This window comes from Onychostoma macrolepis, chromosome 15 (assembly GCF_012432095.1).
Source record: "Onychostoma macrolepis isolate SWU-2019 chromosome 15, ASM1243209v1, whole genome shotgun sequence".
In the NCBI taxonomy this organism is placed as follows: domain Eukaryota; kingdom Metazoa; phylum Chordata; class Actinopteri; order Cypriniformes; family Cyprinidae; genus Onychostoma; species Onychostoma macrolepis.
In genome coordinates, this window is record NC_081169.1 from 14,925,928 (window position 1) to 14,952,856 (window position 26,929).

The window sequence follows — 26,929 nt, forward strand, 5'->3', positions numbered from 1 at the left end:
TTCCTGTCAAAAATGTAGGGATAGAAGTAAGCTAAAATGTGTTCAATGGATTATACTTTTGTACCAGTTGTTGAAATAGGAACCCTTTCACATTTCAGGGTTTCTCAGAAGCAGAAGTCATATAACTGGAGACCCCATCAAATTTATTTTTTTGTGTTCCTAAAACTTCCTATGCTCCAAAAAAAAAAAAAAAAAAGGCCAAAATAAAAAAATCTCCATGATAGTGATTTCTCGACTTTCAGAAAGAGGAAAAATACAGAGAGAATGACGTCAAATCATTACATTTTTAATTTTTAAGTGCTCATGGATTAAAATAAATATGTGCACGAACGAATCATTTATAATAAATACCACAATAAAATATTCAATAAAAAAGGATTTTGTTTTCATGGTGACTATCCTGAGTCTTTTTAGAACGCGCGCGAACCCATCATGTGCGAGACACTGCAAAGGGCGCAATTTATGTAACGGTCAGGCATATCCGTCTAGCGCTACGTTCACACTGTCAGTTTGGGTTTGACAACCGCAGAAATGTCTCGTTTACACAGCAGTTTAGAGGAGTAACTAAAGTCTGTATGAACAAATACCCAAAGTCAAGCAAAATTGACGGGAGCAGGTTCGGTGGAAGACAGTGACTGGATCTAAAACCTTCAGCTCTGAGGCTCTGTAAGTTACCGAATACACACATAAAAACCATAAAAAGTAGACTCTGTATGTAGTTAAATTCCCACAAGATAAAACAAACAGACACAAAACGCTTTGTTCAATAAATCTTTTTTAATTTTAACAGCACATTAGCTTATGTGTGGTCAACAACCATGAAGGTAAATGCAGAATTGTAGGATGTCTAAGGAACTGTGTTCGCCAGCAGGAGGTGTGATTATGATATATGGCAACACATTCACTAATCTGTTCTTTCTGAACTATTCATAAGAAATATTGCTATTAATACTTTTAAACGGCATATACTGATTGACCAAAAAAAAAAAAAACAGCACTGTTACGAAGCTGACCAAGAAGCTCCAAACTCCACACAGTGGGGTTATACAGGAACACTTCTGAGGGGACTTTGGTTTTGTACCTTTGTAAAACCTGGGTCTACATATGTCTTGTAACAATACCAACAGAATCAAACCGAAAAAAACAAAATTATTAAAGAACAATTTACCCCAAAATAAAACCAACAGCATTTACTCACCCTCATGTCACTCCAAACCTGTATGGGCCACGATACTTTCATCATTCTTTTTGATGCTTGAAAGTGTTTCACAGATGAAAGTCATCCATACAAGTTTGGATCGACATGAGGGAGAGTAATTAAAGACAGAAATGTTCATTTTTAGGTGAATTATCCTTTTAGGATCTTAACTTAAAAGAAAGAAGAAAAAGGCACACGGAACACTATCACATTAAATACAAAATTTGTTGCATTTTGAAAGCACTTTCAAAGTTTCTAATCTCTACTTTACACAAAACAATCGCCAAGTCGCGCTCTCTCTGCATCCTTCTTTGAGAGAGCGCTGGAGCACGTTATTGGAAAGAGATGAATTTTGTGTCTCTTATTTGAAGAAACAAGCAGAGCAGGTTCACCTCACCCATCTGCTGTCTCCTCAGCTACATTTCCTTTAGCTTGCTAGACAAAGTGCTCCAGTATATTATCTGCCTTAATACATGTTCTGTTACAAAGCCTCAAATCTTGTGACCAGTTTTGCGTGATGATCATTTTCTGTAGAGTATCTGATATCTGAGTTTAGTCACAGACTCGTCATTTCAAGTAGAACAGATTTACTAAGTGCTGCTAACAAAAACAATCTCTGTTTTGTGTCATAAATGCAATGAATTGGCCGAACTATCCAGTGTCTTGTGACTAAACATGAATGCTGATGTATTCTTTAGTGTAAAGGGGTAAATACCACCAAAATAATAATAACTGAATTTTCTAAATCATTTAAACGCATACCAACATCGCCCATGGAGGTGATGTCACCTGACTTATAAACCACTCCTTATTAATCATCAGCATGTAAAGAGAGTCATGACTCATCTTTCACAGTGCGCCAATTCTGAGGAACTGCGATATTAGCAAACAAAATAACACTGTTGCGGTTTAAGGAGAGTAGATTGTTATTTTTAGGGCCTTTAGGATGAGTGTGAGGAGGGAATCCAGTGAAAAAAAAAGATCAAAATCACAGCTTCGTCCACAAATATCTGCAGTTTTGGCCGTTTAAAAGTTGAGAAACATCTGGTTATAGCAGTTTTGGGTGGTGCAGTTCCAACTTATGGCTTCATTTTTTCAGTTCCAGATGAATCAGTATATTGCTTCAATATTGCCATGTGTTTTTAACTAACGTTGCACTTTTTGAGTGCGCATGACTAGTCTTTTATAATCAAAGTCAGACGCTTTGAGTGATTTTGTTCAGTACAAAACGTGTAAATATTTAATTGTGCTGTCGAGCAGGCTCCGTATTGCAGATCTAGGCTGTCTTTGTGCTACATACGGCGCGTAGCGAGCAGCTCCTATCCTGCAGTCGGTTCGGAGGCGAGAGGAGGTGAGCCCCCCAATGCAGCTGGCCCGAACGCCACGCCATCCGGCACTCTATTGTGAGAGAGCAGCAGGTGGGACCACTGGAGAACGAGGAGGGAGGTAGGGAGGAGTTTCGTGAAGTATAAAGATTACAGCTCACGCTCGCCACAACCTAAACGTCGAACGTACAAAACTCTGTCCGTTCCCGTGACGTCATCTCATCCGTCAATTCATCCGTAGTGAGTCAGAAATCAAGGTAATACTGGTTATTCGAGTCTCAGCTTAATTCACCAGCACAAAACCATGCTGGGAGTCCAACCGTCTCCATCATTTCGCTGTCCAGAAATGGGTCGGCCAACGCCAGCCCTTCGTACCCAGCCGCGCCGCCCTCTGTGGGTGGAGGCAGCTGCCCGGGATCAAGCGGATAGTCGTATTGCTCCGGATACAGTGCTTCTCCTGGGGCGGAGTGGCTTGGATCGCAGGCTGGGTAGGTGTAGTTCAGGGGCTCTGGCTGTTGGGGCTGCAGCTGAGCGGAGAAGCTTTGTGGCAGAGCATGCATTTGAGCATAATGGCCCAGGTAGGGTTCATAGGTCAGGGATTCTGGGTTGGGCTCCATTAGGGGGCCAAGCGGCTGTGTGTGTGCAAACTGAGGTGAGGCCTGGGGGCTCTGCGGCTGCTGATGTGCTGGTGCTATCGAACCCTGCGGCTGAGGTGGGGCTCCGGAGTCCTGGTGGCCCATGGTTGCACAGGGAGCGTAAGGGTCCTCCACAATGTGCATCTGGTTGAAGTAGGCCTGCATTTGGGATTGTTTCTGAAGATACAGACGTTTCTGTTGCAGCCTGCAGATCAAACACAAGGGGTTTAATAGACAGATCACCGGTTTAACATCAAGGGAAAGTTTGTTTGTTTGTGTAGAACGCCATGCCAGCTTCTGTGGCTATTTTCATGGCGGGAGCAATTTATAACAAATTATATAAAGATTTTAAAAATTTACTTTAGCTAAAAACTCTAAAACTGCATTTGGCTTAACTCAGTTAAAAATCTTTTCAAAAGAGTTAACTTAATAAAAAAAGTGTTCTCACAGGATTAAAGGGTTTGGGTAAACGTACCTATTAAGCTCACCAAAATCTACATTGAGACATTTTTAGTGCACAAGATACTGGTTTCAGTGTAAAAAGTTATGTTAAAATATAATATTAATCTCTCACACAAAAATATTTACATTTTATTTTAAATGACAAAAGCATTACAATTAAGATATACATCATTAAATTCAAAAAGTCTGGTTGTGCTAAATGGGTACATTTCTGTACCCTTTATGCACACCCCTGTTCCCATTAAGCTCACATAGTTTTATTAAAAATTCTTGTTCATTTTAAGGAAAATATTTAAAGAATAATTGTAAAAAAAAAAAAGTGTTTTTTTATTGAAGGTACAAACTCAATTACAAAAAAAAAAAAAAAAAAACGGACCACTAAAATCAAGCAACAAGGCATTCAAGTCGATCAGTTATATATTCATAATGAAGTGTCATCTAAGCACACTGTAACATCTAGACTAGTCCACATTCAGCTAAGTAACAAAAAAAAACAAACAATAAAATTCATGGGGATGAACACAGAAACTAGCCTCATTATGAAACCTCTTTTTAAATGGATGTCAACTTATCTATACTCTCTTATGGCTGGAGTACACTACACAATTTTGCCCAGATTTACAGTCTATACAAGTTGATGCTAGTTGCCAAAGATCAGAGCAAGTCTGCAGATTTGAGTTGACAGAATCCATAGAAAATCCATTAACTTAACTTAAAGTGACAACCAGCGGTTTATATGTATGTTTATGAAGTATTTCCATAGATGTTCAATGTGAATGAGCTTAAAGAGAGCACACTGAACTTAATTGGAGCAGCAACAATTTTTAATAAACTTCATGTAATAAATAAATAGTCTAGGTCATGTATTAAGTTCATACATATTTTAACATGAACAACTATTATTAACAATATCTATGAAATTATTTTTTTCTTATTGATGTCACACTGAATCTGTGTGATTTTCATAGTCATAGTAATCTTTAAGCTCACCTTAAAATAATATGAAATCTTTAAAAATAAAAGCAGTGTAAAACCACAGACCGGCAATAAACGGTCAATTTATAATATTATGGATGTAAAAGTACAAGCCAGTAATGCCTGTGAAGTAGAGACCTGGTACTCCCGCGGGACCCAACGCAACAAGTGCGGCGCGGGGACTACTCTTGATGAGCGAGTGCAGGCGGAAAGAGACTCGTGTGTGCGCGGGATGCTGGAGAATAAAATGATTTGCGGGACTCCCACAAAATAGAAAGGATGTAAATATAAAATGTCTAAAACATATAAATTGTTATTTATCTGTTGCACAAAAGCAAAAAGTTATTAAAAATATTAAAAATAATATTAACATTAAAATGATTAACATGCGCAAGCTAGGCAGAATTTCTATTTATAACACAAGGGTTGCGCAATGTAGCCAATCACAGAGTCAGCTGTTACTTTCTGGAATGCAATGGCCATCACCGCAGTGCTGAAATTGCGTGCTCACGAATCCTCTCATTTTAACACACGAAGTGTAGACATTGTGAAAAGTTAATTGTATTATAACAGAGCTTTATGACATCGCGATGAACTGAGATGTCAGGCTTTAGTGATAATAAGGGAAACGCTGCTCACATTCTGCCATGCCAAACCGTGCACTCAGCAGCCCATGCTTTCTTTTCTGATACAAATGTCACAGTGGTTTGTGAAAGTTGATGCTTAGCCTAAATAACAAATATTTTATCGGGAGCATTTATGCTGGGATGTTGTGAAGCTTAGGAGATGTTACAGAACCATTTCATGTAAATTTCTTCGATGTACCATATAAAAAAATCCATATAGATTACTTTTATGCGGGCGGGAGTGGGACAAAACATGAATGTCGCGGGCGGGAGCGGGACCAGATAAGATATATTTTTGCGGGAGTTGGACAGAATCTTGCGGGAGTGGGACTGAAAAATCCGTCCTGCGCAGATCTTTACTGTGAAGTAATATATTAGCGTAGCACACAATCTTATTCAGCTAATCAGCTAACTGTGTTCTGTAGCATCTGTGCTGTGTTGCTAAAACTATCTTTTGGATCTAATGTAATTATTTCCCACATCCAAGTTCCAGGTTATAATATGCAAAAGTCTGAACATTAATCTCTTAATTTTACAAGTAGTGAAACCTACCCAAAATAAAAGGCTTAAAAAATGCACATTTAAGGGGCTCCTCTTTTGGTGAAAGTTTTCAGACAGCTCTGAAAATGGCCGCCAAACAGTGTGAACATTTGTAGACACATATCTCAGTGTGCAATGATCTGATTGACTTGAAATTATAGGAGGTATATAGTAACATACATATCAATTGGTTAAGACATCAAGTAGGATTATAAAAGTTTTCTTTTTATAATCTGATCTCAAAAATGGAAGTGTGCTTAATGGGTACGTGAGCTTAATAGGTACGTTTACCCTAGTTCACCCAAAAATGAAAATTAGCTGAAGTGAGAGAAAAGTGTTTATAACGTTTTAAATATGGATAATATATATATTTTTTTAACAAAATGCATCGATTCGCTACAGGAGGCCTTTATTCAACCCCCAGAGCCGTGTGAGGCATGTTTTAATATGGATAGATGCACTTTATTTGACTTCTTTTGGACAGTTGAAAAAACCCCCCCACCCACTGCCATTATAAAACTTGGAAGAACGAGGAAATTTTTTAATATAACTCCGAATGGAAGAAGAATGTCATATACACCTAGGATGCCTTGAGGGTGAGTAAATCATGGGCTAATTTTCATTTTTGGGTGAACTAACCCTTTAAAACCAGCACAATCTAATAAAATATGCTTCAGAGATAAAAGGTTTGACATCAAGTGAAAGCGGAGTAAACCGTAGGACCTGTGTTCCTGCAGCTGCTGCTCCAGACTGCGAGGAGTTTCTTTGCAGAACATCTGGCAGCTGCTGGGGCTGTTGGCCATCAGTGTGGCTTTCTGTAGAGATACACAATGTAAAGGATTTTGAAATGCAGAGCTGTAGAAATCATTCTGCGCTGCCATGAACATCTTCAGAAATACTGCAGTGAACTTGTGGCCTTTTATCACTTTTATTGATAGTGACAGCAGAAAGAGGACAGAAAATGGAGAGGGAGATATAACACAAACAGAGAATGTTGCGAGTCAGATTTGATCCCATTCACTAACTGCTAGAGTATTTAACACTAAATTACATTATCTGCAAATGTCAAGAAACTACTACGAAACTCACTGACAAAAGGTATTTTGTGCGGCTGCTGGAATGGTACTATGTGGTTTCTAGGGTATTCTTAGAGGTTGGTAGGATCTTGCTATGTGGTCCACCAGGTGAGATAAAGCAGTAGTAATAGTTATGTATGTCAAAGTATTATTAGTAACCAACTCTTATAGACCGTAAGGCTTTGGAAATGTGCTTTATTAGTGTACACACATCTCAGATGAGTGTTATTTAGATGATATTGGCAGAAGTAAAGGTACGTCACCTGTATTCTGTGAGAGAGGTACTGTGGCTCCAGACTCTGTCTCCTTGACAACAGTGCGGGGTGTGTTCCACCTGAGAACAGAGCCATGTCGTGCTGGTGACCTCTTTCCTCCTGCACAAACCATACATGCACACAGAAAACATGTCAGTGCCTCGCTAGGCAGCCACATTGACGGCTGTGCACTCAAATGCATGAATTCATTACTTGGTTATGAAAAGGCTGAATAGCTGTCCGCTGACCCAGAGGGATTCTGGGAAAAACATGCCAGTCTGCTCCAGTAGCTAATCCTTACAATGCCACATGCCTCTAATGGAAGATCATTTTCACTGCTCTTTTTCTGCTATATTAGCCTAGTAAAATGAACTCGATTTAGAGCAGATTGTTTTCCTCGGACTTCATCTAGACATTGGCGCCTGCACTGCGCCGGTATCCCTGTGTGTTATTCCCATAAGTATTTATTCATTGATTCATACTAAATCTCTGTCTTTGGTGAGTCTGCATTGGAGCACTGGGCACCAGCCTGTTACTCAACAATGGCCGCATTCAGGGGGCTTACCGGATGGACAGTAAACAACTGACAATTGGCTGCTTCTTCTCCCGTAATTACATAATCGGGGCTGTCTGTGTGTCAGTAGGGAGGTTAGAAGGGTAGAAGAGTTCAAGTAAGGGCATTCTGATACTTTCCAACCAAAGTAACGCACAGTGCTTCTTGGAGTAATTCATTTCCCAAAAATGGAGATTGAGAGGGTTTTGGTACCCAGGACATTCCAGCATGACTCCAATGAATGGAATTTTATGCTATATATATATTAGGGATGAACCGATTGGATTTTTTGGACCAATACCGATTTTAAACAACTATTGACCGATTCCAATACCGATATTGGTCAACTGCATAAAGCAGGGCTTAAAAACTTTTTCCATTGGTTCACTCAGAGCAGAACTGGTATTTAAAAGTTTCTGTTCCTGTTCCTCTGTATTATTGCCGTTCCAAAACCAGTTTGAGCAGAAAAAATACCGGTTAATAAAGTCATTTATTTATTTATTTTTTACCTTTTCTTTGCCAATAATAATAATGATAATAATAATAATAATAATAATAATAATAAAGTACAGTGTTTTCTTTACTAAAAAAAAACCACGAGTCTTGATGTTTGCAGCATGGATAAAAAAAAAAAAGGCTACTCCTACAAGCGTTTTGAGAAGAAAAAACTGCCTAAATTAGTAGTCTGTACATCACATTTTATTATTTCATTCAGAAATAATGTAGGCTAAAATACCAGTAAATAAAGCAAAATATTTACAAACATTGCCAACACAATTATATGAGGCGCCGTATAGGTCTTAAATCAAACCTTCACTCACGAAAGCGTGTTCCGTTTTTTCCCCACATAAAAAACATTCCTTTAATTTATATTTTAATGAATAAAAGTTAAACAAATCTTATTTTGGGAAAATAAAGGGGATCTAATATTGATAATAACATTGAAGACATTGTATGATTATTCCTTAAAGATAAGGTTTTAATAGTTTTAGTAGTAGTAGTCGGGAATTACGTTCTGCCCGATGTCTACGAGTGAAACCCAACTTTTATTTTGACGGGTTGCCGTGAATACCTTTACATTTCGGTGTGTATATGATATGAGGATAGTTTTTCTCAAATGAAACGGTCAAATGCTCATGAAGTGACTCTCAGAGCAGTTCTGGAGATGTTGTTCATGTATTTATGTCCTCATTTATTAGTGAGGCGGCAGACGTTATCGCCGCAAGCGTCACGCGCGCTTCTGTATGAGTAAGTTAGTGAACAAACCCGCGCGTCTGCGCCATATATTAGCACAGAGACAGGCAGAAGTCATATTTAAATAGTCGTTTTGCGGCTTAATATTTACAAATAGGAGTGGGAGTGCTCACTTGTGTGTGTGTGTGTGTGCGTGCGAACCGGGGCGGAACTCCGTTGTGAGCGCGATACTCTCTGTATGTGACGTAGAGACAGAAATGACACGCCGTCGTGCAAATAAGATAAATAACATAAGGCTATGTAGTTTGTTTAATAAAGAACAAGGTATAGACCTGTTCTATAGGGAAGGTAACATTGAATTACTTATTTTGTGGTCTGGCGCTATAGAGAAAATAAAATAAAATTAACTTGACTTTCAAGGGGGGGGGTGCACGTTGAGGGGGCGGGCCGCCCCCCTAAAATAATGGCAGGGGAAACACTGAAATATATATGAAATGCACGCACACACACACACAAACTCTCCGCGCAGATACACATATGAGATGTATACAAACTCTCCGCGCACATAGACATGAGACGCGAACAAACACCCACAAACTCTCCGTGCACATTTATATATGAGACGCACACAAACACTCACAAACTCTCCACGCACATATACAGTAATGGCCAAACATATAGGCACCCTTGGTGAATATGATCAAACAAGGCTATGAAAATTAATCTGCATTGTTAATCCTTTTGATCTTTCACAAAAATCTGAATTTAAAATGGGGGGAAATATCATAATGAAATAAATGTTTTTCTCTAATACATGTTGGACACAATTATTGGTACCCCTAGAAATTCTTATTTGTAAAATATCTCTGAGGTATATTCCCATTCATATTCACAATTTTGGCCACTCCATGGTGATTATGAACATGAAATTATCCAGCCATGGCTTCCTGTTTCACAGAAATGTATGTGAACGCCAGCAAGCAGGACAAAGCACTGTAAAGACTAGCCTATCTGTCTAATTTGTTTGTCTACACCGTAATTTAAATGCGGCAGATTTTAATGGACAGTAAAAAAAAAAGGCAGAACACCGTATGACTCCAAGCCGTAACCGTAACTTCATTTTGACGTGCAGTTAAACAAACAAAGGCAGAACACTGTAACTCAATTTGAGCATCCAAACAAAGTGAAAGAGCTGTAACTGGTGTTATACAGTGTTCTGCCTTGGTTTCTCCGGGGCTTTCCGAAGTTACGTTTGAGACCAGCCATTATTTTCTCGGAAAAACAACGAAATTGACTCAAGATACTTATGCACATGATAAAGGATGTCTTGAATGTCCTAAAAATATCAATAACTCATTTTTGACCAAAATCGAAGTTACGGTCTTTTGCCTTTGCACGGCAGTATATATATAGGCTAAGGAGGTTGTTCTTAGCCTTTTTTTCTGCAGACATCCAGGGGGCTCTAAGTTTAAAACCTCTGCATTAGTCATTCCTGATTGTAAGGGATGCTACAAAACCGATCTCAGGTTAGCTTAAATCTGTGATTTCTAGTAGCTTCCCTGGTGGACTGACCTGTAGTGCAGGATCCAATAAGTCATGTGGATGGCCCTGAGGATTCAGCAGCCCCAGGGAAGGGGTTTCTCCAGAGCCCATCTGCTCATACACCTTATTTAGCTCCAGGATACCTTTGGTCCGTGCCAGATTCTGTAGGTGCTGTCTAAAGGCCACCAAGCCTACATGAAGAGAGGAATAAGATTATGAATAATAGCACTGTTATTTCCGAATGACTTACAGATCATCAGATGATGTTCCACCCCCAGTGTCCACATCCATGTGTGGTCATGAATTTTCACATGGGAGTGTCAGAAAACAGGAAGTGACTCTCATTCCCTCACGCCACCTCTGACTGCTCCGGTGTGGTTCTACCATGTGACCTTACTTAACGTAGCTAATCAGTCTATTTCAGGAGAAGATATGTCCAGGCAGACTGCAAATGCTTTATTCATCGCTCAAGTGCACATTAAAATGCCGTTTAGTGGCTCTTGACTACACTGCTGCTGAACGGAAGAGGGTTGAAAAAAAGGATTCTCAGGTTATTTTAGGGCTTCAAGTGATTAAGGGTAATTATTCAGGCCACAGGATGAGAGAACTCAATAGGACCGAGTTGGCCTAATCTTCAAAGCGCTCTGTGATTCACTCAATGAATCATCTGACAGGGGGTGGTGCATTTAGAGGAAAACAGAAGAGAGAAACAGGGAGAGAATGTGTGAGAAAATAACAGTAAGCATGAGAAAAAGAGAAGGACGAGATATTGAATCTAATGCATGAACCTCAGTGGGTCCAAACATTTGAGACCGTTAGTAAATGTGCAAAATTGTGCACTTCTTAAAATGATTTTATTTTTTTATTTAATTTCAAGCTAGTTTTATTTTAATTATATTATTTATTAGAATTAATCAGTGTAACAAATAAGTGTCACATGATCCATCAGAAATCATTCTAATATGCTGATTTGTGCTTAACATTTTTGTGGAAAACGTGTTACTGTACATTTTAATGCATCCTTGCAAAATAGAAATATTATTTACATAACAAAAAGTCTTGTTGACCTTTTGAATGATAGTGTATAAAGTCACAAGATTGCTGCTCACCTTGTGTGAGTGAGGTGTCTGATGCTCTGCGGCCCTCGCGGAAGCTGATGGGAGAGCGGTTGTGTGTCTCTCTCCTCTGGGCGCTCAGCGCCTGCATGGCAGGGTTAGCGGGCCGAGCGCTCATGAAGGGTGGAGTCATGCGGGTGACGGGTGTGTTGGCCAGGACCACCTCATTAAGAGAGGGTGCATCCTCCAGTAGACTGAGGTCACTGTGCATGGAGCCCATGTCATACTCTGAGTCCACGCTACCCAGAGAGGGGTTATGACCCACGCTGAACAGTTTACCTGGGTAAAGAAAAAGGGCAGAGGTGACAAAGATTTATAGTCTTAACACTTCTGAAATAGATTATTGTGATTTCTTTGCCATTTTTTATCCAAACTGATATTATTAATACAGGGATTATGAAGTGGAGTTTGAACCTATAAACTTTTGGTTACCCTTAGGCTGATGCTTGGGCATTATTCCATTGAGAATGGGTAACAAATTTCTATCTGGATACTTTAGATCGGTTACGGGCCCTGTGTCTCACCTGGTTGCCTGATAACAGCAACATTTCACAAAGTTGCCAGACAACATTGCTCAAAAAGTTGCCCAGTGTATCATCAGCCTTAATCCACACCCACCTCCGCTGGTAATGATTCCTGGCTGGTTGGTGACCTCAGACAGCGTGTGTCTGCGCTGACCAAAGCGGGCCATCTGATAGGCATTGAAGACATGAGTATGATCATCCTCAGTGTCCAGCTCCTCTGTCTCGATGCCCTCATCTATAGATGTCTCCATCATGTTGCTAGGGGACGAGGCGCTTGATTTGCGAACAGCCACAGGGGGAAGGGGGTCCAGCATGCAGCCGTTGACCTGCAAAACAATGTAAAGATCTCTAAATATAATGTTTTTTTGTAGCGAAAAGTATTTGGAAAGCTTTTCTAGAGGACCTGAAATCGCAAATGGGACATATAAATTCAAAGTCGCAAACCTGAGACTTAGTCACAAGACAAGATATTAAATCATATTTTGAGTTTCATATTCTCTTATGCAACCATTTTGCATAATTGTAACTAAGTTGCAATTGTGAAATAGGTGCAATTATGATGATAAAGTTATAATCTCAAAATATAATGTCACTTTTTGAGATAAAAAGTCTATAAAAGGTGTAATTTAGAGATATAAGGTTGCATTTGCGAGAAATATATTTGGAATTAACAAAAACAAAGTTACAATCACAAATGTAAAATATTAGCACTGCAAGATACAGCACTAAGTCATATTGTAAGTTTTATAGTAGGCTTGGGCGGTAATACGGTAATATGGTATACCGCGGGATCTAAAAATAGCAACGGTATCAGTTTCAATACCGTTATACCGTCATAAAAAACAATGCACTTATATAGGAGACGAGGATTAAATATTAAATATAATTTATTTAATGCCTAAAAATGTGTATGCTTGGTTGTCATCACGTGACAGCGTGGAGGAGAAAGAGAGAGAGGGGGAAAGATGGCGAGTCGCGCACCAAGTGACCTGGTCTCGAAAAGAACACAACTTCTGCAGTTTGGCAGTATTTGGGTTTCGACGAACGAGAAGGGAGAGGCGGTAAATACAGGCGAGGCAATTTGCAAATTGTGCAACAAAAAGGTGACCGCGAGAGATGGAAATACCTCAGACCTAAGGTCGCATATCTGAAACCACCATCCACTCACTGCTGCGAGGATGGACCCGAGTTCACTCAGTGCAACAGTTTCAACGCCTCCGATGCAGGACCAACAACATCTAGGTCCACCGACAGCCGCTTTGCAATACTTTTTATAATATGGATGTTTATGTTAATTCAACTCTGGTTGACTGTTGTGGGTCTATTTGCACTTTTTTTATAAGCTGCTCTTTGTTATTAAAAGTTGTTCAGGCGGTGTGATTTAATTTAATTGATTTGTGTGCGCGTCTCTGCGCAAAAACTGTTCTGGATGTTTATGTTAATTTAATTCTGTTTGACTGTTGTATTTGCACTTTTTTCTAAACTGCTATTTGTTGCTAATAAAAGTTGTTAATATTGTTGTGCATGTTATTTTGTTATTGTTTCAGTATTAGTGTTTGGTATTCAGTTTCTGAACGGTTTAGGCACAAACCAACAGTTTGGTGACATTGTCTGAGCCTTATGTCATAATTTTTTATTATTCACGGTAATACCGTATACCGAGGTAAAAGAGGGAGGAGGTTTGACGGTATCAAAATTTAGAAATATTAAATTGCATTTGCCAGAAATAAAGTCAAAATTGTGTGATAGAAAGTCACAATTATGATAAAGTCGTAATTTTGAAAAATAAAAAGTCTCACTGTGAGATAAAAATTGCGAACTATAAAGTCACAATTTGATGAATTCAAGTCACATTTATGAAAAATAAAGCCACAACTGTGAAATGTTAAAGAGATAGTTGACTAAAAAATGAAAAATTAATTACTCACCCTCATATTGTTCCAAACAGGTAAAACATTATGGTTGAACCACTGATGTCACATGGACTATTTTAAAAATGTTTTTACTACCTTTCTGGGCCTTGAACGTGTCAGTTGCATTGCTGCATTGCAGAAAGCTCTTGGATTTCATCAAACAAAATAACTTCTCATATGTGTTTTCCGACGATGAACGATGGTCTAAATATCTAAATATTGAGAAAATCGCCTTTAAAGTTGTCCAAATGAAGTTCTTAGCAATGCATATTACTAATCAAAAATGAAGTTTTTATATATTTACAGTAAGAAATTTACAAAATATCTTCATGGAACATGATCTTTACTTGATATCCTAATGATTTTTGGCATAAAAGAAAAATCAATAATTTTGACCCATACAATGTATTTTTGGCTATTGCCACAAATATACCCCAGCGACTTAAGACTGGTTTTGTGGTCTTGGGTCACATATAATCAATTTCTTTATTACTCTGAAGTGGAAGTGTAATATATATGCAATGTATGTATTTCCTTTAAAAGATTTAGTAGATGACATCCTTTTAGGATGTTTCTTTGTCTTTGGATGAACTCTCACTTATGTAGATAAGATATTTCACCAACATGTCTTCAAGCACTGTATTTCCCAAGAACAAGTTCTAATCTCCCATCAGCACTCATAAGTCACTCACAGTCCTGAGGCACATTTCCACTCAGTCAGCACCACACACAAACTTTAACGTGCTTTGCGATGTCAGGCCGAACTTCATGAACACATTCCCTAATGATTTGGGGACGGAGAGAGAGTAAACAAAAGCACTGCAGTCTCTCCCTTTTTGCCTCTTTTTATTGCTCCCTCTCTTTCACTCTTGCTTCTCGCTCAAACGAATGAGTGAGCTGGAGAGGAGGGGGTGGAAGTCTGGAATGCAGGGACAGGAAGTGTGTTTTGGCTGAGAGGGCCGTCAGAGCCTCATGCAGACAGAGTACACTGAGACATGCCATCAAACACACACACTCAACCAACATGGATCATCTGGATGAGTTGAGTTTCCTGCAGCATGCTGGGCCAGGAATGCTGTTATCCCAACACACAGTTAAAGAACAGCTCCAGATCCTCTCTTTTTCTTCTGTCCTTCTATCTCTCTCTTTTTTTTTTTTTTTTTTACATTTCAGCCCATCATTTTGCCCGGCCCCTTTGTTATTCACACACAAACAGTGTGATTATACAGACTCTGAAAAAATTATGTAATCGCAACTGTCCCCTCCCTACCAGGGGTTGTGCTGTACTCTCTGAGATCAAGCTTCATATTTTAAACATCTCATATTGGAGAGTGCCACAATTCCTCTGATCTTAAAGGGAAAGTGTGTCATTTTTCAGTGCTAAAATGTCTCATCTTAATATGCAGAGACAACTATAAATAAGCCATTTGTAGGCATTTATTTCCCCTAAAAGTGTAAACACCATCTCTATGGTGCTTTCAAAATATGTATATTTGAACATCTCAACTAGCCCGACAACAGCAACACTGCCTCAACCAATGGTGTGAGTTTGGGGCAGGGCTATCTGTTTGTTCAGCCAATAGCACATGGGGGCATGTTTGGGGAAACTTGTGTGAAAACAGCCACTATTTGTGCAGTTTTTTTGTCATCTTTTTGTAAAGTTTTGTTTTTTGCTAATGTCAACAAGTTCTCCTGTCCACACTCCAATCATAAATAGCCCTTTTTTGACCTAATCAATTTGTGATGAAAAAAAAAAGAATAATAAAACCAGGGTTATTAATGTTAACTAAAACTAAAACCATTAAAATTGTTATTTTAAACAAAATAAATGTAAACTGAAATAAAATGTAAGAAAACAAACTTGCCAAAGCAACATTTTTCAGTTTCAATTAAACTAGATGTACTAAACTAAAACAAAAACTGACGAATAAAAATTAATTGAAACTATATACACACACATCAGGGTTGCTGCATGATTTTTAAACTCAAATTGAAGACTTCAAGACCTTTTTTAAGACCACAAATAAAATTAATACCATATGAGCGAGGTAGGGCAATGTCTATGGTAAACTATTAAATGACTGTAAAACACATGATTTACAGTTCAGATACGTTTTCACAGAAACAAAAAGTTGTATAAAATGATACACTTCACATTTCAGGCTTTAAATTTCAAAAGTATTAATTATTATATTAATTTAAACAATCATCACCAATCAATTATTATATTAATTAAATAGCATACAAACACATTTTACTGTTTAGATTTGATCCATATTTATAGCTTCTGGGTGTTTGCAGGGTAAGAACATGGGTCGATTTTTGCATTGGTCTGAACAAAAACAACCCAATGTTCCTGCAATATCGGAGGCTGCAGTTCTAGGACTGCATTTATAGGACCCTATTTTTGGGAAAACACGGCCAATTCTATTCCAACAGAGGAGTCCTGACTCGAACATAAAACAAACAGATGCAAAGACTAGATCCATGGAAACTATTATTTTTTATATTTCCATCTTATTTTTAATGTAAGAGCTAGTGTGAACTTGCGTGAGCGTGAGCAATCTCCATTTAGCCTATTTAGCTGTGCAAAACAGTTCATTGTGCTGCTGGATGTTGTAAATTAGCATTTGTATTCAAATTATTTAACATTTATTAAAGTACTAATAAATCACACTAATTTGTAACACAATTGTTTTACCGTTTACAGCACTTTAAGTGGGTCACACATCAGACGTGAAACTGTGCTGCGGTTAATGAACTGAAGTCTTGCACAGACACAAGTCTTTCTTTCCAAGAAAACTGAATTTAAAACCAGAATAATATATTATATATATATAATGGGTATGTTTAGGGTTAGGAGTCGGTTAGGACAATAATTAAGTGTATACAATTAAACAACTACTTAATTCCTTAAAAATAATAATAATCAGAATTGAATAGCAAGTGCTATAAAATGGTATGAGCCGCTAATACATAATACAAAATATAATTAAAAAAACAAAAAACTATAGGGTCCTAGAAATGCGGTCCTGAAACTGCAGCCTGCTCACAACAACAGCCTTATTGAAAATGCAGATTCGTTCTCTGCCAGCAGGAGGCGCTTTCGAACTGTTTCCCCGGTAACGGCAGACCACAAAGCAGCACAGCACCAGACATACAGCGCTCATGTTTATTTAATAAAATCATATATAGCCTTTTGAAGTTTAATCGTCGCATTAAGCTGTAACGCAATTCTAGTCCTACCCAAATTTAAGACCTCTTGAAACATAATTAAGACTTTCTTGTACAATTTAAGACTTTTAATGACTTTAAATTTTATACAAGTAAATTTAAGGCTTTTTAAGGACCCGCGGGAACCCTGCACATAAAAAAACTAAAAAGCTAATAAATGACAAAAATACAAAATTAATAAACCTTTAACTAAAATTAAAGTGAAAATAAAATATCAAAAATCTAATTCTAAATATTAACAAAAACCATCATAAAACAATGACAACATTGGAAAGGACTTTTTTGCATTAAACATCCTATTTAAATATTATGAATGTCATTTATATAAATACCAACCAAATGACTTCCTAGTACTGAGTTTTGCATCAATTATTTCCTCTGCAAAACCAAACCCAAACATGTATACAGGTGACATTTACCGATACAAGTTTTACAATAAGAGAAATTTTGTGATGAATTGTTTACGGAACACATTGTTCAAGAGAGGAACTGGCTGATGCAATGTTCAGTATGAAAGCCATGAATGCGCAATAACTCCACATTTCCGAAGATGGTAAAATACCGGCGCACACAAAGCCAGACAGTTTGTGGTGTGCTTGATGTGATAGTGAAAGAGAGAGAAGAAAGAGAGAAACGACTAAGCCAAAACGAATGGACAGCTGTCACGTCCAATGTGTGTCACTGCCAGAGACGACTGCAGTCTGACCCGCTTATGTAAGCCAAACAGCTGTGGACGGCCTCAAGGGGAAACACTCACAGTGTATGTCTCACCTCACCATCAGAGACGCACAGAGACAAAAATGACTAAGGCTGCTAAAAACCAAAGTAAACAGCTTCTCCCTCATCGACGCAAAAGGCATTAAAACAAAGTATGTGCGTGAAAGAAGAGTCTTGGAGAGAACAGATTACTGTCTCAGAGTGACAGCAGAGAGAGACAGACAGATAAAAACGAAGACAGCGTAACTAGGACTCTAGTGAGATAGAGTGGCAGAGCTGGCCGGCTTCTGTGCTGTTATTCCTGTTCTGTATGCCAAGCTGGCAGCCGATCTGGCCGTCTGTCAGGATGGTTCTGAACAAAAGGCTCCTTGGGGAGCGGGCGTGATGAGGAGGCCTGAGCAAACAGCCAGGCCCACTGCCTGACCTTGGAAGGACTGAAGTTGCTTAACAGCAATGTAGGGAAGGAGTGCAAGAGCACTCAGTGGGCAGCAGTCAGATTCAACTCTGTCACAACAGATGTTTGTACCAGCTACTCAACACCCCCCAAGAATGGGATTATGGGGGATTTTGTTAAAACGCATATATGGTAGACAGTGGGCAAGACATTCTAAGAAAATAAAAAAATATATAATATGTGGGAACGAAATTCATCTTAATTCCTTTAGCCTAAACCCGCAGGAAGTCCTCAGTGCTTCTTTTTGTTGACAGCAGCAGATTTATAAATTATTCTTAATACTAATTTGGGAAGATGCCCGTATCACGTTATCACATGCCTTGTAAAAATTCATAAAAGTGTTACTGAGCAACTGACGAGTAATACAGTTTCAGCGCAGATTTCCCTCGCGGTTTGGACTTTGAACCCTGGCTAACGAGACAGCGTCGCGAGCTCCTGCAGCGCTGTTTGAATGCAATTCATGCGTGTATTAGAAAACATAACGTTCTGCAGTGTATTTAATTGTTAAAGACCATTTTGCGATTTTAATCATCATACAGTAACCAGCAGCAACCACCTCTTCCTCTTCTCATCGGAGACACGAGATGCAGTACTAAACGGTCTCTCGCTGTTGGTGCTTGTAATGATTTTTGCATCTTTCTCGGACAGTTTTAAATGCTTCCACACTGCTGACGTGTTTGCTGCATTAGTGCGCACCTCTATTTGATCGTGTCACGTCATTGTTCGGTACAATTTATTCGGCCTTTTTGTTTATTTCGGTGCATCCCTAGTAAATACATCATTGCATCGCTATATCATTGATATCACGATATGACACTTTTTTTATCATGTAAAAATTTATACCGGTATTATCATGGATGGTATGATATGGCACACCCCTACTATCTATCCATCTATCGCCTTTAATAAAAAATTATTTTTGACATTGGTTGTTGGTCTCCATTTTATCCAACGACGGTATTGGCACTCAGAATTTAGGAGATTTTAAACATTTGCTATGCTACAGTCTAAACAGGCCACAGAGAGTAACAAAAGCTTAATTCCCCCATAATTCAACCTCTAATCAATTTCTCACTCACTTTGGGAGTCCCAACCTCCTCCTCCATGAGGCTGTGTTCGGTAGCACAGGAGGACTGTGGGAACGTGAAGGAGTCTGCAGAGGCTTGAGGCACAGCTGGGGATCGCAGGAGACGTATGTTCTGAGGCAGGAGGCTCACCTGAGGAGCAGCGCTGCTCGCCTACAGTGCAGAAAAAGAGATACAGTCAACTGCTTGGCCAACGCCGTGTTTACATTGCTGTTCATTTCATTTTCAAAGGCAATTTGAAGAGTAATACCTTGACAACAGTCTGCTCTGCAATCGTACTTGGACGTCTCTGGCGGGCATCGAGTCGGGGCTCCACTGGGAAACTGCAGCGGTGGGCCTTTAGCCTCTCAACCAGCAAGTAGTAGATAGCAGCAAAATGATTGTAACTCTTATTCTGAAGAGACTGCAGAACAGATGGAGAAATTAGCAAAAAAGAGCCACATTAGTCAGGTCTGTGTGAACATTAAAGCCCAATTTATACTTCTGCATTGGACCTACGCCATAGCCTCTACGCCGTAAGCTGTGCGTCAGTTTTCATTTATACTTCTGCGTCGTCGTCCGCGTCGACGTGCAGTACACATGCAGACCGCTAGTCCGCAGTGTCCACGGGCATGTTGCTTGTGAACCTGCAGTACCACAGCAAAAGCCGAGGAAGAAGCGGCTCGTCAGAGAAGCATAGCCGTGACGGCGGCAAATAAATATCAAATCAGGAGAAGATGACATTCTTTCAATCTCCATATGGATGTGTACCACCGCAGATCAACACTATTTCGCGGACAACTAGTGATGTATAATGCTATGTATAATAAATGACAAAGACTAGAGACTTTGTAAATGATAAGACACTTGTTCTTTGCTTTGTTTTATTTTAAATAAGAAAGTGTAACATTAAACTATATTTCAGCGCTCATAAACGCACACAAAACTCAAGTGCATACGGAGGGAGGGGTTCTAGCAGACCAATCACAGCGCTTGCGGTCCGTGTAGAATTGACGTACTGTTAGATTTTTGGAGAGGTGCACATCAGGTACGGCATAGGTTACGGCACAGGCCTGAGCGTCTCTGCGTAGGCTACGGCGTAGGATCGACGCAGAAGTATAAATTGGGCTTAAGGGTGCTTTCACACTTGGTTCGATTGTCTGGTCCAAACTCGAGTTCGATTGTTCCCCCCTCCCCCTGCTGGACTGCTTTCATATTATTTTATTTGGGTCCGAACCGCGGTCGTTTGCGTCATCAAGCCAGCAGCTGTTTACCCCGTTGCTTAGTAACGAAGGCGCAGGAGAACGCGGCAAAATGCATAACATTGCTCTCTGCACTTTTATATATTGACGTTTTGAACCGTTCGTTTGGTTTACAAAGCTTCAGTGCATAACGGCACTTACGTCTGTCTTATGAGTGTACTGCAAATGCTCTAATGAACGCTGAAGGCGAACAGAAATGAGACATACAGCTTTCTGCTTGCAGCGCGTCAGTCATGCTTGTCAGGAAAGTGAGTGAAGCACACACAAACCTACATTTTTATCAAATAATATGTCATTAATAGCGGTTCACTTCCGCAATTTGGTACGACTGCGTTCACATCAGCAGCAAACCATACTGGAGTTCACATGAACCGTACCCCAGACCACCCTTTTTAAGCAGACTCGGGTACGGTTCGCAGGTGCGCACCCGAGGTCAGAAGAGAGCGTTCACATCATCCAAACGAACTGAACTCTGACGTCAATGCGCATCAAAAGTGCTAGTGTGAAAGCACCCTAAGAGTGCAGTTTTATTTCTTAAAATTTGTGTAATTTCTCACCTCTACAGTTTTGTGCTGGTCAATGCCCAGGCTGTGCATCAACCGGAGCACCTGTTCACTGTATTCTCCCACACCAGCCTCCCCCTCTGCAGTCTGCTGATATAACATCGGCCGCTGCACAGGCACCTCAATCATCATCCACTTGTGTTCCTTTATTTGTCCTATTGACAGACGCTTGGAGGGGTCTAACACCAACATCCGTCTGATCAGATGCTCACAGTCTGCACAGAAAAGAGAAAAAGAAAAAAGATAAACATGACACTTGCCAAAAATAACACTTGCCAGTATAACCCTTCCGGTTCTACTCAACTCGCTCCAAGCAGGATTCAAACCAGCACTTCCAGCATGGGATGAAGGTGTGCTACCAAGGACATTAAAGATGGCAGGCGAGTGAGATTTACCTGCACAGCTCCTACCAGCTGGCCTCCCTTACACCAAAAACCAAATGTGAATTGATGGGTAATGTTTTTAAATCATATTCACTAGCTTGGGTCATTAGAATTTTTTCTTTTCTTTTATTGTTTTATTGACTGTTAAGACATTGTTACAAAAGATTTCCATTTCAACATTTTTGAACTTTCTATTCATCAAAGAATCCTGAAAAAAATGTATCATGGTTTCCACAAATATGTTTTTAACACTGATAATAATACACCAAATCAGCATATTAGAATGATTTCTCAAGCATCATAATACATTGAAGGCACTGAAGTAATGGCTGAAATCTGCTTTGAAAAATCAGCTTTGCCTTTAAAAGAATACACAAAAGTACTTAAATTGGCTTCTATTTACTAGGTGTTTTGCTTCACATGTCTAAGAACACCCATTTTAATAAACATTTAATACAAAATACAGCTTTGTGGAAGAAAAAAAAACAAACATTTATGGTCATTAAACGTGCTACAATGATTCAAAACCCATTGTAAAATATTCCTAAATACACGCAACAGCATATGCACCAAGTTACAATGTTGCTTTTCAAAACCCAAACAGCCAACAGTCTACTTTGCCGAGGAACTGTTTCTTCTGATAACACTTACCAGTAAACTATTATTATTACTAGTCAAGTATTATCATCATTGTGGGAGCAGAAAGAAAGTTCTGTGCTCGTCTCAGCAGTGAGAACTGAGCGGCTCAACTGAAAGGGTCATAGTGTGTTTGCTTCACAGTAAACACTGCTGCATCTGAGGCACACAGTACACTCAGAAGTGGTGACAGCCTGTACCGTCCAATGCTTGGGACAAGATTTGTGGAACAGCTAAAAAAAAAAGAAAAAACCCAACAAACACTGCACTGTCGGACTAACACAAACCCAAAACACATTATCTCAACCAAGAATGCACAAGGTCTTTTGTCTGTCCCTGTGCCCTTGAGTGTTGACCATGTCTGACTCAGCCAGGCTGAATGAAACTGACGTCACGGCACTGGTGGTGATGCGGGTGTTCTCAATGCTCCTTTGCATCTCGCTGCTGACCATTTTATTCAAGACTTGCTCATCCTGTTAATCTGCTGCATGTACGGTTGCTGGAGAGCCTGTGAGACACTAGAGCAAATAGAGGGAGTCGCACAGCTACAGTAATACTCCTTGTGCTGGAACACAGTGGGATGTCTTGCTGGAAACATCCTCCTCCCGATGGCTCCCTCACTTCAGCAGCGGGAATCAGAGAATCTTATTACCATATTCATGTAGAAATCATATGCATAAATACAGCTGCGAGGAACAGTTTGTGAACCTTCATTTTAGGATGAATGGTTCTTCAGTTGCAAACTGATATGTTATACTGATATTTCTAGCTTTTTAATCACCATGTGCTTTAAAGACGAAATTGAGAACAGTATTTATGAATTAAAAATGAAAATTCGGTTATCATTTATTCCTCATGTCAGTAACAACCTGTATGACTTACTTTCTTATTAGATGGAACAAACTATTTTGAAGAATGTTGGTGACAAGTTTCGGTTCCTTTGACTTCCATTATATGAACAAAAAATACAATGGAAGAAAATGGGAACAAAAGCTATTTGGTTGCCAACATTCTTATATATCTTCTAACTTGTTTCACGAAAAAAAAAAAAAAAGAAACGCATAAAGGTTTGGAACAACGTGAGGGCGAGGAAATTATTGAATTTTCATTTTTGAGTAAACTATCCCTTTCAAGCCCAGGACTAGAATTTTTAAATCCTAAAACACAGAGTGTCTGAGTCATTTTGTAACGGACTTGTGTTTTGAATCATGGAACGTGGCCCAGCGTCTTTGAGCTTTAGATCTTACACAGCTGCTGTAGAGTCTTGTTTCCTCTTGGAGTTCATTGATCTTGGCTGTTCAAAGCAGCTCAACACCATTTCACCTCTTCAATTATGGTAAGGATGATGTTTTGGTGTTGGTATGCAGTGCTTTGTTTTCCCTGAACATAAATATGTTTATATTTACCCGAAAAGTTCAAGTTCAGCCCACAGAACCTTGTTTCAGAAGTATTGTCCACTTTAACATCTGCTTAAAGACCCCAGTATCAGAGGAGGATCAGATGCTGCTTTGGTTCCGTGCAAATGATGCAACATCAGTGAAGCCTTAAACGTTACTGTTGTATATTTCAACAAAAATCTCCAGCTGTAAACGTTCTGTGTAAATGCACAGTCCCTATGCAGCATGCAACAGCAAATGCATTTGTGGTATATATGCAGATTAAGATGCAGCTTTTGCAGGACTTCTGCTATGTAAAGACACTGTACGGCTCATTTTGTCCTCAGATCACATAGGAACAATTTAAGCTTATATCCAGATTGTTCACAAAAAAATTTTTTCCCTACGTAAATTCAGGGATTCTGCGTAAAAATAAAAAAATTTAAATATTCTCCATCCATTTTTAAAAAAAGATTTTTTCAAATATACTTGTGATTTCTGGTGACACCTATATATATATATATATATATATATATATATATAAAATGCTATAATCAATACATCATGGCAACAAATATTTTTCCATTATTTTAATTCATCAAAAATAATTTTACAAATTTCAAGTTTAAGTTATATGAAATTCAGGTTTTTTTTCAAGCCAGTTTAAATTTTTTGGTCACACTTATTTTAAGGTCCAATTCTCGCAATTAACAAACCATTAACTATGACTTTTGCCTCAGTAAACTCCTAATTAGCTGCTTATTAATAGTTAGTAAGATAGTTGTTAAGTTTAGGTATTGGGTAGGATTAGGGATGTTGAATATGGTCATGCAGAATATGTGATTTATGAATACTAAAAAATAGCCAATATGTTACTAATAGGCATGTTAATAAGCAACTAATTAATAGTAAGAACTGGTCCCTAAATCACATCTCTTCCATCTTTATTTGACCCTCTAACACCGTGTCCTAACTACACGCGACGCGACAAGATTCCAGCGACAAGCAATTTGGGTGTCCACACCAGACACGACGCGACACCGCGACAGAATCAATCAAATATCACAGCCAATCAGAAGCGTGTGTGGGCGGGCTCTCTCTGGAAGCGCACTGCTCTTGCAACGACATGGATACGTTTATAATCTAATTAATAAATTTTAAAGCTTTTTAACATCATTAAATATACATACTGAGTGACTGATAACGTCTTTGTTATGGAATACACTCGTTGGTTCGCAGTGAGTTCACAGTTTTAAAGGTCATCTTTGATTTAATTTATTTTTCAAGATCTGAGGTAAACTATCTGTTGTTGCTTTCAGTATGGCTATAGGGTCACGCAATATGATATTTAAACTCATATTAGACACGTTTAACTAATCACCTGAGATTATCTACTGTCATATAGTTTTGTATGTTGTTGTTCCAGCCGTGAGGTCGCGGAAATAGAAACCGTTTCTAAATTAGAAATGTCGCGTGTCGCCGTCGCGGCTAGTTAGGACAAAAACTCTGATTAACATGGAAAAGATACCCTTTATCGCATGTCGCGGCGTCGCATGTAGTTAGGACACGGTGTAACTCTAGCACTCTCTATTCCAATTCTATTTTATCGGTCTTCTTTTTATTTAAACACACACACACACACTTACTTGACCCTTTATCAATTGCATATTTGTTCTCTAACTGCTAGCTTTTCTTGAAAAACTAACACTAGCTTTCTTTTTTCTATTCTATTTACTTGTTTCTTAAAAAAAAAAAAAAAAAAAACCTTGCTACGTGTACTGCGTTAGGCTAACCAAGACTTGTCATAGCACTTGTAATGTGTTTATTGAACATTTTCCAACTTTAACAAAACACACAATTATAAAACACGATCACAAAAAAAAGGGGTGTCGGCAAAGGTAAGAAGCAGATTTAACCTAGGCTACTAAAAATGAAAAGAAAAATTAGATATTAAAAAAATAAGTGGATAACAACAATAAATAAATAGTGGTAGCACAATACAAGTTCAAAATCTTATGCACTCACTTGGGGTACATGAATAGGAAAACTCTTCCACAGAATAGTTGACAAATCAATCCCGAGGTTACTGATATAAGGCTTCCAGACATTATAAAACTGAGCTGGCTGACCATGAACTAAACATGTTAAAGGTGCCATAGAATGGAAAACTGTATTTACGTGGCATAGTTGAATAATAAGAGTTCTGTACATGGAAATGACATACCGTGAGCCTCAAACACCATTGTTTCCTCCTCCTCATGTAAATCTCGTGAATAAAAAAAGACCACTGAACATAACACCGACTGTGACGTAACAGTCGGGATCACTAATAGTTACACCCCCAACATTTGCATATACCCGCGCATGTTCTAGGCCAGCCGCCAGCCAAACCTACACAGCCGAATCATCAGATACAAGCGAGGACAACAGCGAAAATGGCAGATCATGGAAATAAATGTTATGTTCCATGCTGTGCAGGGGATGTGAAGTGCAGGGATGGGTTGATGTCTGTATTCAGAAAGGCATGGAAAACAAATAACGCGTTCTAATAAAATAACGCGAGCCACTAAAGCGTTAACATTGTTAGCTACTTGCTAGCGGTAGCCTGTTACATTGCAGTACATAAGATTTCACTTACCACATAAACAGAGTAAGGAGAGATGACTGAGGACGATGGCGAATGATTTACAGATCCTGAGCACCACTGACAAGCATCTGATCTTGTAGAATGTGTGGCTTATAAGTACTGCCACTCCATAGTATAAACAGAGTTTGTGTGATTGCGAATCTTGAAAGTGAAAGTAAAAAGCGATCGTGCGTTTGAAAGCAGTTTCAGTGCCCCGCATATTAATAGCGGCTCCCTGATGCCCGCATTTTATATACAGTATAATTACCCGACGATATAACTGCGAGAGAAAGTATTGAAATATATATTTTTCTCCCTGTGTTTCCTACCTGCTGTGAGCTAATGAAATGAGCCGCACTGTGAACCAGCCAATCAGAGCAGAGCCACACTGTGAAACAGCCAATTAGAGCAGAGCTCAACATTATTATTCATGACCCTTCCAAATAAGCCAATAACAGACCATTTCATTCTAGGGAGAAATCCTAATGTTGTAAATGCACATGTAAAACCGTTTCTGGAGATTTTTTGCCCTTACCTAAGCCACATACCTTCTATGTAGATATCAGAGAACAATTTAAAATATTGTATCAATGCATTCTATGGTACCTTTAAATATTCCAGAGGGATTAGTTCCATCCGTATATAGTCAGAGTTTTATCACTTGTCCATCTCATTAATATAT

At 38.9% G+C, this 26,929-nt stretch overlaps 1 protein-coding gene across 1 annotated transcript in view; it reads right to left on the reverse strand.

Annotated features, from left to right (window-relative positions):
- Positions 1 to 972: 972 nt before the first annotated feature.
- Positions 973 to 26,929, reverse strand: part of sik2b (salt-inducible kinase 2b) — a 49,351-nt gene continuing 23,394 nt past the window's right edge. The window contains 10 exon segments of the mRNA XM_058799514.1: positions 973 to 2,839; positions 2,841 to 3,363; positions 6,485 to 6,576; positions 7,101 to 7,211; positions 10,411 to 10,571; positions 11,490 to 11,774; positions 12,114 to 12,345; positions 19,417 to 19,575; positions 19,673 to 19,825; positions 21,221 to 21,441. Of these exon segments, the coding sequence (XP_058655497.1) occupies positions 2,807 to 2,839; positions 2,841 to 3,363; positions 6,485 to 6,576; positions 7,101 to 7,211; positions 10,411 to 10,571; positions 11,490 to 11,774; positions 12,114 to 12,345; positions 19,417 to 19,575; positions 19,673 to 19,825; positions 21,221 to 21,441 (1,970 nt within the window). The 3' untranslated portion in view covers positions 973 to 2,806.